Source organism: Maylandia zebra, linkage group LG13 (assembly GCF_041146795.1).
Source record: "Maylandia zebra isolate NMK-2024a linkage group LG13, Mzebra_GT3a, whole genome shotgun sequence".
NCBI classification, from domain to species: domain Eukaryota; kingdom Metazoa; phylum Chordata; class Actinopteri; order Cichliformes; family Cichlidae; genus Maylandia; species Maylandia zebra.
The window spans coordinates 2,641,118-2,658,420 of NC_135179.1; the positions used below are offsets into that span (position 1 = coordinate 2,641,118).

General features: G+C 45.0%; 1 protein-coding gene and 1 long non-coding RNA gene across 3 annotated transcripts; one reads left to right on the forward strand and one right to left on the reverse strand.

The window, feature by feature from the left end:
• Nucleotides 1-681: 681 nt before the first annotated feature.
• On the reverse strand, nucleotides 682-7,109 carry LOC101464391 (acylphosphatase-2). 2 transcript variants are annotated; one of them, XM_004570617.5, is made up of 4 exons: nucleotides 6,928-7,109; nucleotides 6,623-6,639; nucleotides 5,735-5,844; nucleotides 682-1,062 (listed from the first exon to the last, which is right to left on the reverse strand). In XM_004570617.5, the coding sequence occupies exons 1-4, from the start codon at nucleotides 6,989-6,991 to the stop codon at nucleotides 948-950; spliced, it is 306 nt and encodes a 101-aa protein (XP_004570674.1). In that variant the 5' UTR covers nucleotides 6,992-7,109; the 3' UTR covers nucleotides 682-947. The 2 variants fall into 2 exon arrangements, with proteins under 2 accessions (XP_004570674.1, XP_004570673.1); XM_004570616.4 differs by having other exon boundaries at nucleotides 6,932-7,106.
• A 5,203-nt stretch (nucleotides 7,110-12,312) lies between these two features.
• On the forward strand, nucleotides 12,313-14,220 carry LOC143421674 (uncharacterized). The gene is made up of 3 exons (XR_013101233.1): nucleotides 12,313-13,019; nucleotides 13,724-13,768; nucleotides 14,050-14,220. It is a non-coding gene; the product is annotated as an uncharacterized LOC143421674 (long non-coding RNA).
• The last annotated feature ends 3,083 nt before the right edge of the window (nucleotides 14,221-17,303 follow it).

The following is a 17,303-nucleotide window of genomic DNA, read 5'->3' on the forward strand; positions in this document are numbered from 1 at the left end:
CGTGTATGAGATGTGCATGACTGTAGCTAGGTGTGCTTAACAAAGTGTTTACATGTGCACAGGCTCTGAGGAGAATTAAGATCCTCATAAAACACGAACACCTCCTCCTCTCTAATCTCCAATTGTCTTTATTGTGTGTGTTTGTGTGTAAGGTCTCAGGGCAGGTTGGCATGACAACAAGCGTCCACGTCCAACAGTGTATCCATGGAGATTTGCTCTCTAAGCACACACACGCACAGCGTGGTGTGCGTCTGTAACTGCAGATATTTCCTGATGAACGCAGCCTTTAAAGGACCATTCAGCTGTTTTTATTTTCACATCTCACTGGCTCTGATTGGCCGTTGCTGCGGTGACGGCTGCTCTGGGGCTCCCGCTGCCTCAGGGGATTGTTGCTGCCGATCCGGGAGCCTCTCGCTGTGATTTAATTGGATCAGATGGCAGGTAATCGTATCAGGTGATGTGCTGTTATGTAATGACATCACTGCAGGGGCGTGTTTGTTTACATCACGCAGTGGTGTACGATGCAAATCCATTAATAACACACGTCTCACAAACCCTTTTGCGTCTTAGTTTAAAGGCCTTCGATCGTAGCCTGAAACTTTATCTTAGCCCGTGTGGAAACCGCTCAACGCAACTTAATGTAGAGGCCACAGTCGATAATGAACGTCATCGAGAAGTAAAGACGATGGAAGATATTTAATTCATACAAATCAGGCTTTGATGGTTCCAGTGTTTTTAGGTGCTTGCTGTACAGATGGAGACACAAAGCCAACATCCAACTTATTAAAAACTATAAATAAATTCTCAGTCACCCTCTGAATAAACCAGCAGCAGTGGTTTCATGACGTCCAAAGTCTTCATTCATTGAATCTGTAGGAGCATCGTTGACCTCTGACCTCTTCCAGGGGACGGTGGAGAAGCTGTTTGCAGGATCTTTGCTTCACTGGTCAGAAGCGAGTCTTGAAGCCGGAGAGCTCCAGCTTGTCGATCGACCTCTGGTTGGTGAAGGAGGCTCTGGTGATCCGGCTGGTGGGACTTCCTTCTTTGCTCAGCCACACCTTCCTGTAAAGGACCCAATGAGAAAGAAGAGAGTGCAGTTCAGGTTTATGGTACACGGGTCTAAGTCCTACACGCACTGCAGACAGAAAAGAGACTTTTGTTTTTACTGTGACGGCCGATGATCACAGCTTAGTGGTGGGTCATCGGTCACGGACGACTCTTCTGTGGTTGCTGCCTAAAGATTTCAAACATTCTTACTTAAACTTGCCAAAGATTCCCTGAGGTTCGTGACATTTTTACATTTCCTTCAGGATCAGTCTGGTTGAGACCTGCACCAACCAATAAAAGATTATTTATGTCTGCAGACACTTATATTGAGCTTTGATAGCAGCATCAACACCACTGTCCAGAAAGGAAAAGGCATCATGGCGATTCAGTGAGAAAAAAACAAGAAGAGGAAGAACTGGGGTGGAGTTGGGCTGCAAAGTGGCTTGCAGAGCAACTGTGAGCTGCTTACAGCAGCTTCTACAGCGTGTCCTACAGGCAGATATGGAATGGCTTTCACAGAGACGGCAGCTGATGGTGACTTGCTGCCAGAGTTCAGTCGGTCCACAGAAAGCTCTTCATTCAAGTCCAGTAAAAACTGGAACTAGTCGTGGATCCAGTTGCTTTTAATCACCACAGACTCTGATGTAATATGTACACTTGGGTTTTAAGGGGTATTTATTATTTTCTTCTTTTTTTTGGGTTGTATGGAAGCCCCAAACGCAATTTCATTGTTCTTGACAATGACAATAAATAAATAAATAAATAAATAAATAAATAATAAAGTAAAACTGTCTGCCTTTCAGAGCTGCTGTTAGGTTCACTGCACTAACCGACCGTCCGAGAAGGCTGAGCTCTGGTTTTGCTGAGTGAAGTTTTAGGATTTTATTTGGTTCTTACTGAGCACTGATTGGCTGACTTCAGTGTCTGTGTGATGCTCCTATATACAGTCTATGGATGGCACCTGGTAACTACTGCAGCTACTCTTAGCTGGTAACTTAGCACGCCAACCTCTCGTCCAAATACGGTCACGTCCGGCTCCAAACACCAACATGCTGACGGCCAAAACCATAAAGTTGTGAGTTCAAAATGCAGAGTCCTGAAACCGATGTTCCTGACCTCACTGCTCGAGGGACATAAACGTTCAAAACCAGAAAAGAAGGCCCCACCAGCCGACTGGGGGTCAGGCCTGCATCTGGACGACCAAAGGCATGATGGGTAAATAAAAACATTCCTCTGGTTTTACATAACGCTGGGAGTTTGCTGTGCAGCAGCTCTCTGAGCGTTTGGTCGAGTGCAGGCGTGTGTAGATTAGAGGAGATTGCAGGGGATCAGGGTCACGTCCATGTAGCTGCACCGACTGAAGGCGGGCCAAAGAGAGCGGGCGAGCGAGCATGAGAACAAGAGTGGGGATGGGGAGAGAGAGAGAGAGAGTGGCTGTCCTAGTTTTGCTTTATTGCCAAACTCTGTCTACAGTGGACCGATCTGCTCCATGACCCACTACTCTACTGTCCACACACACACACACACACACACACACACACACACACACACACACACACACACACACACACAGCTTAACACTAATTCTCCAGCAGCTGGATGTTTGCTGGTTTCTAATCTGCTGCCATTTCTCTCTGATCCGCTCATGCACAGCTGCACTTCGACACTCGCGAGGACTCCATCTATGTCAAAAGCTCCGCCCTAAGCAAGATATTTCCAGTTATTACATCATAAGTGCATCGTTTCTGTCAGCACTGACCCTGTGCACGACCACCCAAAGGTCTCATGCAGCGAGTTATTACAGTTTAGTTTTTACTCTAAGTTTATTTTTTATCACTTTCACTGTTAGTTTAGGTCTTGGTGTTTGTCGGGGATCTGTGATCTCTCTAACAGGTAACATAGTGAAGGTGTTTGACTCACACTCATCAGACGTCCTCAATCTTGATATGCAAATACACAAAGCCTCATCAGACCAGCTGTGCAGCCAGCTGTGCTGCAGTTTACCACACGGAGAGACTAAAAATGGTTCCATTAAGTTGTGTTTCTCCCCCCAAAATCTAATCATTATTATAATCATTAATGCCATGAAGTGTTGAATTAGGACCCAACTTGCAAGAAGATGGAGGTAAAAGGAAAACTAATCCCGTGATGCAAGAACACGATGACCAGCGATGAGGGGATGACAGCGCTGCATGTACACAGGAGCAATCAGGGGAAGTGGACACAGCTGGGAAACCAAGGCACAGGTGATAATAATCACAGAACATGAGCCAGGAGGGCAGGTACGGCTACACACGAGAGATAAATGATTCCTGAAATCAGACGTGAGAAGCAATAACGAAACATGGAGAGGCAGACGTGCAGGAGGAAGAGACAGGAAGTTAGAACTCAAGACTGAAAACTGGAGAAGAAGCGGCACACGACGTGGTGCGGCGTCTGGCTGACATCAGGTTTTTCTTTAAACATTTTCCTTGTGGTGAAGCCTCAAGTGGAGTCGCAGGTGTAGTCCTTTCTGCTGCTCCGCCCCTGGGTGGAGTTTCTCCCTTTGAGCTGTCCTGCACTGGCCTGTTAATGGAAGCTGCAACTCTTCTCTGCCAGAGCATCGTTGCTGCGACCGCACTCACCTGCATGCGCTCTTTTATTTGATTGTTTTTGAAATTACACAAATATTATCACTTCTGCTTCAGTGACCCCAGATCTGTTTCATCGTCTAGGTTTGGTCTTTAGTTTATGTTGGCTACAGTGACCTTGTCCTCATGTACGGTATATTCCACACAATGCTAACAGGAAGTCAGCAGCACACACTGTTGCTGATCCGAGCCAAATAACTCTCTTTACAGGTTTGTGACAAAACCACAACATGTTCATCGACCTGATTATAACCAATGTAAGGAGACCTGGAAGGGTTTTACAGCGCCTATAAGTTAAATGTATTTTTCTAACGACAGGTAGCCTTGAATACAACGAATGACTCCCTAATGTGGGTCTATTCTGCTTTTCCTTATTTCCTGTCAAACATCTCCTGTTACAGTGGAAGTTTCTGATAATGAGCTCCGTGAACGTGCTGTAACCTCAGGCTGAAGCTCAGGCTGCTTTTCCCCACTGTTGGGTCTGTGGTTGCGCGTTAGGCAGCTCCTCTCGTGTAATTAAACTTTTTATTGCCAACTTAAGATACGACACCTTCCCGGCTCTCTTGGTCACTTCTAACAGTTTGAGGAATTTCTATGTGGAAAAACGTGGAGCAGACTTTCCAGTGTCCACAAACACCACCAAGCTCCTGGCTCCCAGGACACACACCCCGACACACACTCCACAAGCTAAACTAAGACATACTTTCTACAGTAACAGCCAACATGTGGGTGGGAGCCGCGGGTTTGCTCCTTTAAATCAGTGCCACATTTGCCCCAGCAACATATTTTGATTACACATAAATTTTCCATTCATTTGGATTAAATCCCATATTTCCCACAACTAACGCTGATATCCAGTGTTTTAATTCAGCAAACTGCAAAGCGTTTGTAGTTTAACGTCAGGATTTTCCCGCCTCTCTCTTTGTTTCCATTCCTTCACTTTCATCAGCTCGGCTCTGGAAATTTTTCTGCTCCCAGAGGAATAAATAGAAACCACCCACTGCTTCACCTCCCACCGCCAGCCTTCGCTCTCCATACTCCACACAGCCTAACGTTTGCATTGCTCTCCTTTCCTCATCTTTCCTTATTTCCCTCCTGTTCCTCCTGCACGCCTGGAGGAACAGCTGGATCCCGTTTCACAGGCCTGGCAGGAAGTGAGGTCGTGGTGAAAGTGGAGTCGACAGGAAGGACGTGAAAGCAAGTGTGTTAACATGGAAATAATAGTCGATATACAACGGAGAGAAGCTGTGTGTGTGTGAACTGTATTAACCCTGACCCTTTACAGTCTTATTGACTGTTAGATGTGCTTTTGTTGTAATACAGCCAATCACAGTTCCTCATGTGTGTAACCAGCCTGTAAACACATTTAATGCCTGCAGTTGCTTCTGTGTTCAGACTGAAGCGTCCAGCTCCTAAAATTTATGCTGAAGCTTGAAATGAAATCTGTTTTTGTGCCATTTCTTCCTCTGGGGACCCCGCCCGCCTGGCCCTGCAAGGAGCGTGTGTGTGTGTGTGTGTGTGTGTGTGTGTGTGTGTGTGTGTGATGTCAAGGAGCATCAGCAGATCCCTTGAGGTGGTGATGTCATCTAAATCGGACGTCCCCACCCAGTGACATCACTCCCCCCGGACAGGATGGGACGTTCAAAACAAACTGAGCCCGGCTTCAGTTCCAGATCTGATACCATTACGCTGCATTCACTGACAGCTGGGAACTCAGAGTTTCTAGTGTTCAACTGGAAAAACAAAGGCAGAAACATCACCAAAGGGAGCAGATATAAATCCTGTAGCTCTGCTTGAAGAACCCGCAGTGTGGTCGCAAGTATTTAATATTTAACAATTCACCTGCATGAGAACAAGAACTCTTTAAACTGCTCAAATCTCCTGAACCAAAGCGTCGGTGCCTGCAGATCTGCTGCCGCGACAGAACAGACCTGAAGCAGGTAACCGTTGTGTTGTGAAGGCAAAGGTCGCCATCTAGTGGCTGAAAAAGAGTATCACCGCAGCACTTTGCAGTGAGAGTTGCACCAACCTGCTGTGGCGTGTCAGTGTGCACTCACATCTCCTCCACCATGTCAGCCGGACCCTGCACCTGTCCCACCACCGTCCCTTTGTAGGTGTTCTTCACCCAGCCGACCAGCCCGAGCCGCAGACCCTCCTTCTCTGTGTACTGGTGACGGGAAGAAAGGAGTTAATAAAATCCTTCAACCTGGATGTTAAACAAAGATTGATGTGGGACATAAAAACATTAAGTCAATAAAATAATGTATTAAAAAAATTGTATATACTTAATGTCTGTTTTGTGTGTTGGATAATCCTTCTAGTTTATTGGTTTATCTCCACAGAGGAACGATATGCAGCATGCTTTTAGTCATAAAGAAGGGGCAGCCAATAAAAACAGCTGGTTAGAGTTGACATAAAGGGGGAGGAGCTAAAGCAGGTTGTTTTATTTCAATGCTTTCACTGGGATTTTTTCCCCCACTGTAGCCTGATGAGTTTTGTGAAATCCACACCTGATCGTGTCGCCAGTTGTGTAAATTAATATGCGAAGTGTCACGGTCATGGATCAATGGTCACGACAGCATATTTATGGTGAAAAAACTGACCTCACAGCCGCTTGTTAGTCAGCGGGCTGCTTTCAGTTACTGTGCAAACGTAAGGCTGGACACCTGCAGTCAGCTGAGACTGAAGAAGTCACCTGTATGATGACGTAATGCTTCTCCCACTGAAAACGTCCAGATGAACAGAATCAGCTTGCTGGGATTTCCTTACCTGGATGATCGAGACACCGTTTACATGTGTGCAAAAGGCCAAGATGCATAGAAAAAGCTACGTTTCTGTGCAGACTGAGCCTCGAACTGAGCTGTGGGTTTGGTGAGGATGGGATTTGGTTTTTGGAAGCAGCAGGAGGTGATCGCAGCAAAAAGAGAGCTCAAAGGAAAACTCACCATTCGGAAGCAGACGCCTGTCAAAGTAAGAAGGAGAGAAAAGAAAGTCTGAATTAGTAGCTGCTATTTTTTAATAGCTTGTTTCCAAAAGTCACATTTGTGTTTTGTGCATTTTCTTGTTTACACAGCCTAACAGAGGTGGTCTGTTTGGGCTTTTGTGAAGTTGGTGGCATTCATGAGGCTCTAAGAAGTGAAAGTGAGGCCAGCCCAGCTTGTTCCTAAATTAAGCAGCAGTGGATCGTTTTACAGGCTCTCAGAGGCCAACAGGTCTAAGAAGCAGAGGAAGAAAAGGGAGTTAAACATACAGACCCTGGACGTGACCGAAGATTTCAAAGTCCACCGACACCAGATTGCTTCCGGCTGAGTCATCAGCAGACATCCTGAGAGACTCGAGCTCAGAAATGTCCCTTTAACAGAAGAGCTCTGCAGCGTCTCCGTCCGCCTCCTCACCACATGGTCATGTCGTCCTCCTGAGCTTTTTAAAGGAAAATCTCACCACCAGCTGAGGAGCTCATGGAACATGTAGTCCATTAAAAACTACAAACAGTAATGATGGGCAAGTGTCCTCCTGTAAACTGATCAGATCCTTTGAAATCAGCAGTGACAACACCTGCCTGGTGTTTGGTACTTAGGGGACACGACTGAGAAGATGAAGGCTGCACAGAGGGTCATTAACTCCACTCTGAACGTCACTGGCCTCTCCCACCCCTGGAGGCCATCGCCATAATGGACTGTTAACAACCACTATCCCCCCACATCTCACCCCTGCCCACGCACCTCACCAATCTGAGCCACGGTCTCAGTAACCCTCATCACTCAGGACACTCACACACAGACTCTATTCAGACCAAGTCCTTTCTTGGTCTACACACCTTTGGAACGGGAGTCGTAGGTTTGACTCCCAATAGGCTAGACCCTCCACGCTAACCAAGCCCACCTCGGACATCAGCGAGAGACATAAATATGAAGCCATACCAGCTCAGACGTTGCCCGAGGTCTGTGTCAGGTGTTGAGGAACCAGGACGCCCTGATGAGAAGTGGGCTACTGGAACAAGACGGCATCGGTGGGCAAGAGATGAAAACAGGGCGCTGGTGGATGTTACTACACCAGTAACCCCAGTGGAAGGGTCAACATGTCAACTGGCTTCTGCATTTTGCCAGTGAGGACAGAGAAAGAGATCTGACATCACATTTAAGCATTTAAGCAGCAAAAATCCAGTTTAGGAATGTGAGTCAGTTCAGACTCACATTCATAGAAAACAGCAGCTCGTCAGTCCTGCTCCTGAAGGACGCTGATCCCAACTGGAGCCAGGGGGTCCGAATGTGCCGGCACATCCAGTGCAAAGAGCACGGCACAACACACAACACACACATGTGTGCGCTTGTCTTGACACTCGCTGACATGATGCATTCTGATTCTCTCACAACCAACGCAAACGTGTCCTTACTGTCCAAAAAGTCCTCACATCAGTGTTCCTACAAAGACCGATGGAACAGTACGCACACACAGTCAGCTCGCGACCTCGGACATCATCAGGGGAACGCAGAGGTCATCATCCTACACATGACCTTTAACCCCCTAAAATACAGATTTATGTCAGACAAAGATGAAACTCTAACAGTTTAACACTAACATTTACATCTCATTAATTTAACGAGTGTTCGCGGCAAACAGTCGTTATCCTGTCTTCCTTCTCTCACCCCAACCAATCACAGCAGATGGCCCCGCCCCTCCCTGAGCCTGGTTCTGCCGGAGGTTTCTTCCTGTTAAAAGGGAGTTTTTCCTTCCCACTGTCACCAAAGTGCTGCTCATAGGGGGCAGAGATAGTGTCTGTCTCCTGAATCCAAACTGGAAGCTGGTTCCACAGAAGAGGGGCCTGAAAACTGAAGGCTCTGCCTCCCATTCTACTTTTAAATACTCTAGGAACAACAAGTAGGCCTGCAGAGCGAGAGCGAAGCGCTCTAATAGGGTGATATGGTACTACAAGGTCATTAAGATAAGATGGGGCCTGATTATTTAAGACCTTGTATGTGAGGAGCAGGATTTTGCTGTATTTCAGTATTTGTGGTTTTCAGTTGATGTTGAAAATAAAGAAAGTGAAGAATAAAACGTCTGGAATGACATAAAAAGCTTTAACAGTGACATTAACGTAGAAATATGTAAAGAGGAAATGGATTCTCGTTTCTGCTGTGCCAGCTCTGCGCACATTTAGCAACACTTTACTTAATTGAGGACTTTCTGCAGATATTATGGTTCATAATCACCTTTCATTATAATCCTCTTTATGATTTCTATACATTTCTAAATAAAACAAACAGTGATGATAAAACTGTGTTTAAAAGTGTTACATTTGATGTTAAACACATTTTTTATTTCATTCTTTTGTGTAATATTTGAATGATCTTTCATTTCAAACGTGTAAAGCAGTGATTCTGACTGCAGTGTTTGAACGCTGTGATAACAGATGCATTCCTGTGCTCGGGGTTTTCTGGCTCTCTCGCTGCTCTTCGTCGCTCTCCCTGCCAGGGGCCGGTGTTGTGCTGACAGCTGAGGACTCTGACATGAAGCCAACATGATCATTCTTGTATTTTGCTCGTTTGTGTTGTTGTGTTTGCACATCTCTGTTGCTTGTGGGGCTCGCACACAAGAATTTCACTCGCATGTGCTGTGCCAGTGTGCCTGCACATGTGATGTGACAATAAAAAGTGATTTGATTTGATTTGATTTGATCTGTGCTGTAAAAATATTTACTGTACACGACCACACTGAGCGCGCTCCGTGCAGCCCGGCGGCGTCTGTAGCGCAGCCAGGCCGTGTCTGGTCTCAAACCGTAACCGGCACCGTTTTTAAAGGATGCCGTCTGCGTGCAGCGGCGAGGCTCTCGGGTGCTGCTGCCACTCTTTTGGACAAAAGCTTTGTGATACTTGACCTGACTTTTTATATTTCACTCTCAGGATAATGATACACTTTAAAGGGGAAATAAATACATGATTAAATAAGTCGTTAGTATTATTGTCTGATCGACTGTCTCTCTTTACTCATCTTCAGCTCACCCTGGTCACTCAGAGCTCCATCCAAGCCTCCGTCTTCATCTTCAACACCACCATCTAGACTCGGGGTCTGGTCCTAACTCCCATCACTGCTGGGATTCTGATCACAGGTCATCACAGAAGAGCGGTCATTGTTCCACATGGTCTCTCCGTGTTCATTTGGTCTCTGATCACTTTCTCTGAAATCACTTTTAAGGTCTCAGAATAAACAGAAATACCACCTTAAATGCTCCCACAGGCGCCCGCCTCATTTTTAGAAGCTGAGAGTCGTTCAGATTATAAATGTGTGTCTGGATTCACGTACACTCGTGCAACACAAGATGTCAGCAACGCAACTCTGAGTAACTCAGTCTGAGAGGAAGCATGGCTTCCCCCGGTCGTCATGGAGACGCTTCAGTGGTCATCACATGATCTGAATTTCTTGTTTCTGGAAAAGTAAAGATTTGTCAGGCTGAAAGAGGACACTGGACACACACACTCCTCACACACACAGTGTGTGAGGAGTGTGTGTGTGTACAGCACCATTGTTCTCTTTGAGTGCGACAGTTTGTGTGTTAATTTGTCTGCATCTGCTGTGTGTGTGAGACTAACTGCATGTGTCCACTTGCCTTGTGTGTGTTTGTGTGTGTGTGTGTGTTCATGCTGGTCTGTACTCTGTGTGTGTTTACACTTGGATGAGCCTTCTGTTCGGCGTGCAGTCGCTCTCAGTGAGCTGGGTTTTTAGGTCGCAGTGTTCTTTCTGCCACAGCCGTGTGCACACATGCACGCATGCACGCACACACACATGCACACACACATGCACACACACACAGTCACACACACATGAACACACACACACAGTCACACACACACACACACACAGGAGAAGATGTTGGGCGCTATTAGGCACTGGGCTGCCGAGTTAGATGGGGATGGGAGCGGTGGTGGTGGTGGTGGTGTGTGTGTGTGTGTGTGTGTGTGTGTGTGTGTGTGTGTGTGTGTGTGTGTGTGTGTGTGTGTGTGCTTAGGGGGTCCCAGAGGTCTTGTCATGCATATGGGCACAGAGCCAAGCTGAGAGCCTGCGAGTGTGTGTGAGTTTGTGTGTGTGACGCTGGAGGGTTTAAAACCTCCACTGCTGTGTAACATGTCGACTCTTTTTAGTAATGTCATCCAGTACACACACACACGCACACACGCACACACACACACACTCGTGAAAGCTGGTGAAGTCTTTCTGATTCGTTGTGACTCAGAGCTTTAAACTTACAGGACCTACATTTCATACTGTATGTTACATTCATCGAGCTCACGTGTTTGATTTTAAATGCTTAACAAAAATTCAATAAATAAAATAGAACATATGTTGTCTTATATTCATAATTATTGTACACAGCCATCAGCTACGACATTCAAACTGGGCACCTGGTAGTGGGTTTGTCCCACGCCTGCTGCTAAAACCATCAGGGCGAGGAGTCCACAGGTGCTGAAGGTGTCCTGTGGTGCCAGATAAACAAGATGTTTGCATCAGATCCTCATCAAAGTCGTGAGTTATCAGAGCAAAGATCGAACGCTGTCCCTCTTAACCAGAGTGAACACCCTGGCACTAATTTCCAAGTTTATGAGCGGGAACTGGACAAATACAAAATTCAATTCAATTTTATTTACACAGCGCCAAATCGCAACAACAGTCGCCTCAAGGTGCTTTATACTGTACAGTAGACCCTACAGTAATACATACAGAGAAAAACACAACAATCATATGACCCCCTATGAGCAAGCACTTTGGTGACAGTGGGAAGGAAAAACTCCCTTTTAACAGGAAGAAACCTCCAGCAGAACCAGGCTCAGGGAGGGGCGGGGCCATCTGCCGCGACCGGGCATTTAAAAGGAGGAAATCGCTCAGACACTCAGAGAAAGCTTTACAAACACTGAATGAAACTCATCCTCTAAGTTAGGAGACGGTCCGACGACCATAAAGATGGTGGAGATTTGTCCGCTTTCTTTTACCTAAAATTACACCACAACTAATTTAATGATAACTGCATATGTGTTTAATAAAGTTGCCATGGCAACATGACGCAGTTGTTGTGTAATCTGGGAAGTATATTTGGTGGTCAGTGGTTAAATAAATTCGTTATCTTCTTTCTTATCAGACACAGAGATGAAAACAACAGTGGGCAGCGAGTTAATAGACATGTTTACACTCAGATTTATCAATCTAATGAAAAAGGGAAATTTAACCGAGTTACTGGTTTTCACAACAGTCCAGCAAATGACATCTATTTTGTGCTGTAGAACAAATCATGTCTGTGATTAGCAGCAGTCTGAACACTCAGACTTTAAATTCCAACAGCTAACCAATAAATCAATCAATAAAATTAGTAAAGTCACTCACTTTCAGAAGAGGAAATGGATGAATAACTCAGGTTTTCCATTGGGCCACACTGCATTAAACAGTGTAAACAAAGAGCCACACATATGCGACAGAACAAAGAGTCACATGAAGTCCTGAATTACTCCAGACTCAGTGAGTATTTGACACAACGCTTTTAGCCAGTCCAGCTAGCTCTTAGGTTATGTCAGTAGGCTGCAGCCAACTGAAGTCTGTTTTCTTACTCCTCCCAATCCTAGTGCATGATCCTAGCTACTGTGGCTGCTGTGCTCGGACCTCTGTTCATCTCATCTGCATGTGTAGGCTGTCACTCCGCCGTTTACCTCAGCTGTCAATAAAACGCGTTTTCCATTGATACCTCCTCAGATCAACTCGGCATGATCGCCATGACTCGACTCAGCTTGACTGTTTGTTTTGTTTCAATCGAGTCCCACACAATGTGTGAGGTCGTTGTTATAGCAACACGGCGAAGCATTACGTCACGTAATTAGCATGTGACACAAATGCTACAACACAGCCGAAGACATACCTGCTGCTCGGTCTGTGGCTTTTCATCAGACTCGGGGAACACTGTGTTGTTTTTTGTAGCCGTTTCTTTCATTGCCAGGTTTCCAAAATGGCAATTTAGATCTTTGTGAACGAGATGCATGACTCATCGAGCGATGCCACTGACCAACCAATCGATAGCATGCAGTCTGATGCCGTCACATTTTAGTACCTGCTTGGACTGCTTGGCGCCTCAGCTGTGCAGGTATTATTTTAGTACCTTGTACCTTGTACCATGAACCTAATGGAAAACCGTGAAACCTGCGAAGGACTGTGGCGAGTCAATCCGAGTAGATACTAATGGAAAGGAACTTATGTGTGCACGTCTATTTACTCTGGAAGAGGCTGCAAATTTTGGGAGAGGAGTCCGAGTTGGGAATACTTGTTGATGAGTGAAACTCACTTTCATCTGATGACAACCATACTGAGGTGAGCTGTTGAGGATATCCTGAACTTTTCTATCAGCATAGCTACTATTTTTGCCACTGTAAGCAGCTGTTAGCCTCTGTTAGCCGCTTTTAGCAGCTGTTAGCATGTGCTAGCCACTGTAAGCAGCTGTTAGCCTCTGTTAGCCGCTTTTAGCAGCTGTTAGCATGTGCTAGCCACTGTAAGCAGCTGTTAGCCTCTGTTAACAGGTGTTAGCGCCTGTTAGTTGCTGCTAGCTGGCATATGTGACACCTTCTTTGGACATTTGTCATGGTCTTCCATGTCTCTCAGGTTTTCCCATTCGGGTTTGTTGTTGGTTTTGGATACTGGTTGTTTTTCTCTCCCTCTCTGTTTGGGCAGAACTCATTACAGGTTTCCGCTCTACCTACAATAAATCTCTACACCTGCAATAAACTCACCATCCACTTGTTATGTTTATGTCTCTAGCCACTACTTAACTACTACTACTACTTAACTTGCACACTATTTTTCTCAGTTTATATTAAAAAAAAACAACCCTATACTTTAATCTTAATAACTGTACAGTACTCTGTTTTTGTAACTACTGTCCATGATGTAAATTTTTTTTTTTCTGTGTCCTGTTCTGTTTGTATATGTGATTTTATTCTGCTGCTGTTACAACCAAATTTATCCTCGTGGGACAATTAACGGATTATTCTATTGTATTCTATTTTATTCTACTTAAGACGACAGCTCTGTGCTACTCATCGCTGGATTGTTGTACTACTGCAGTGAGTTTTTCTAGTTTATCGTGTTCTTTGGATCTGTAACCTGTGTATACGCAGATATATGAGTACAATATCCTTTTCTATACTAACATTTTTAAATACTAATTTCATGCCAACCATCGATTGTTTGTACTGTTTACACCTGAGCACAGAGTTCCTGTTACTTCTGAACAGTTTTTCCAGTCACACAGACCTGCTACTCACCACCACGCGGTGAACATCGTGTTACGCAGAGCATCTTTGAGGGAAGCTTTATTTCTGTTTGTATTTTTGCTTTTTTTCAGCTCTTCCCTCATTTCCTCAAGAGCGTTTGCGGTTTCCCACGCCGCCATGTTAAATAAAACTGTGTCCCAGTGAGTCACCTGGTAGACGGGCTGCACCATCTCACTACAGCCTGAGCCTATTTTTAACTTCAGCACAACACACGAGCGTTTGTGGACAAGAACAGGACCGCTGTTTCCTCGTATTTGGGAAGGTTTTAACATTTTAGTGTAAAGCAGAAATACAGTTTTTGAAAAACGCGGTCAGCAGATAAAGATGCATGAATCCATTTTTTAAATGGCAGAAATCCTGATGTGGACATGAGCCTGTTGATTTTGCATTAATCTTTAACACTTTTATGGCTTTTTTGCGAAGATGCCACATGCTGATTACAGGAAACGTTACAGGATGGTTGATTTGACTCAGATGAAATGTGTGTGTGTGTATGTGTGTGTGTGTGTTTGTTTGGGTGGGGGATGTGTTTCCAACCCTACTAACGAAATTGACCTTAATCAAAGGACACAGGAGCAGCGGGCCGCTATAATACACACAAACCTGGAGGGTGGGAGGGCATCAGCACACACACACACACACACACACACACACACACACACACACACACACACACACACACACACACACACACACACACAGAAATAGACACACACACAGCCAGCGGCAGTGTTTTGAGAGAAAAAGCAAAAGAACATTTGTCTGGTCAGTTGGTGTCTGACTCCTCTGAGTCCAAACAGCACACAGGACGCCTGGTGTGTCTTTGTGTGTCTCTGTGTGTGTCTGTGCGCGTGTCTCTGTGTGTGTGTGTCTTTGTGTGTCTGTGTGTGAGATGAAGGATGCTCGTCCTTTCAGTCCAATGTTGACATTAATGCTCAATTTAATGGAAGGGTTTGTCATCGTGTGTGAGCTGGTGTTTGTGGATCTGCATTCTGTCTGAAGCCCAGCAGGGGGCGACTTCTGTTGTTTGAGTCAGATTTTAAAGCAGTCTGTGGGAAAAGTCACCTGTGTCCTCACGCAATGAGCTCAGTAAACAAGCTTTCCTGATAATTTTATCATCTCAGTCTCTGAATCCGACTCGGTGGCCATTCTGTGAACTCTGGTCCCGTTAGAGTAAAACGAGCTAAACGAGCATGTTTGCTAGCCTGTAAGTGTGCAGCGTCCTTTGGGTTCTTTGCAAGTTCACCAAAAACAATAAATGGTCAAGCTTTCCTGACCAATGACTGACAATGATGAGCCTGGATTTGTTTATAAACTTTTAAAGGAATGTGTGCTGATAATTTGCAGACCACACATACAACTTTAAAAATATATTCCAGACTGATAAAGCAAAGATGTAAGTAAAGTAATCACAGTGTACCCCTCACAAACTCATCTAAAGGCTTTCCGGCGCTTCTCTGATTCATGTCTGCATTCAGTGAACTTGAGCTTGCTCTTTTATCTCTGTGTTAAATGTTTTTAATGGTGCTTTCAGGGTCACATGGGAGTTTTACATACAAATACTCAAATAAGGAGTTTATAGCAGAGCATTGTGGTGGCACCGAGGTGAACAAATGTGTCACTTCAGCTGTGTTTAAAATAAGGAAGTACAAGGTACAGTATTCACATCAGAGAGCAGTACAACAACAATCAAATCACAAATATATTAAAACTGTGCTTCAGTACTTGAGTACATGTAATAAGTTACATTCCATCACAGCAGTGATGCTGCTGGTTATGGTGGGAGGAGGCATTCATTAGGTGTTCTCAAAGACGCATCGCTGCTTTCTACACCATAGACTGTATATAAAAGACAGAGTCCACTGCTAGTAACTCATTGGTTACTGATACGTTAACGTAGCATGTTGGCCTCTGCTATACAGTATAAACAAGCGGTCCCCAACCTTTTATTGTTTTTTGTCCAACAATGTTTTCACAATGTTTTTGTTTTTAAATTTTACATATCGAAACTTGTAATTTTAGTTTCATTTTTAAAATGGATAAAAAACTTGACCCTGATTTAGCTCCATATAAACACTCCACAGAGTCCACATGTTTTCTGTGGCTCTCTCAGCTGTTGTATGTTGTCTTTTTTTTCTCGTCTCCTTCTTTGACGTGAGGCGATGAAGCTGTTTCAGAGGTCAGCTTTTCTGAAAATCACATAGGATCGTCACATCTATACCTTCGTGGACTGCCACGCTGCCAGCATTTTCTTGGCTGACAGCAGCTCTCGCTCTCAGACATGTCTGGCTTAGTCTTGTCGTGCCTGTATTTGCATTTGTCCAAGATAAAGACAATGTTGGATAACACCTCCCACCCACTCCATGACATGCTGGTCAGTCACAGGAGCTCGTTCAGTGAGAGACTGAGATTACCGAAAAGCACCACTGAACGACACAGGAAATCATTCCTGCCTGTGGCCATCTCCCTGTACAACGCATCCACTTAACACACTGTTTGCTGCTACAACTACACATGTTTCTTTTCCAACTATTTATTTATGAGTGACTTATGTATGTATGTATATATATGTATATATTGTACTATTCTTAGTTAGCGTATTGTCTGTCTTGTCTTAATGTTGGTTTATAATGGAGCACTGTAACAAAAAATAATTTCCCCCAGGGATCAATAAAGTATTCTGATTCTGATTCTGATTCTGATAGCGCTTTATTTAGTCCCTAAGGACCCCAAAGTGCTTTACACTACATTCAGCCATTCACACACTGGTGATGGTAAGCTACATTGCAGGTCCTGGCACTGACAGAGGCGAGGCTGCCGGACACTGGCGCCACCGGGCCCTCTGACCACCACCAGTAGACAACGGGTGAAGTGCCTTGCCCAAGGACACAACGACCGAGACTACAAGAGACTATAACGCGAACTCCCAACTCTTGAGCCACGATCGCCAGTATATCACTGACATCACATAAAAATGTAGCAGTATCATGTTAGCAGCACTCATTTGCAGCCTTGAGTGATGTAAACTAAACTTTATTCCATCCTGGCAGAAACACGAACAATAGAAAAGAAGAAGAGAAGAGAGATGAACACTGATCAGTTTCTTCTAGAGGTGAAATCCTCTGTGGCGTCCACACATGGTCGTCTCTCTGTGACCTCCCGTGACCCTGACCTCACAACTGCAGTTTAAACCTGCAGCTTAAGCCTAAGCTGGGAGGTCGTGGTAGTAAAGTGGCGCCGAGCTGCAGCTATAGCATCATGAATAAGTCAAATACTGTACCCGCCCCCTCCCGATCCTGGGTTCAGGCAGGAACAAATGCTCACA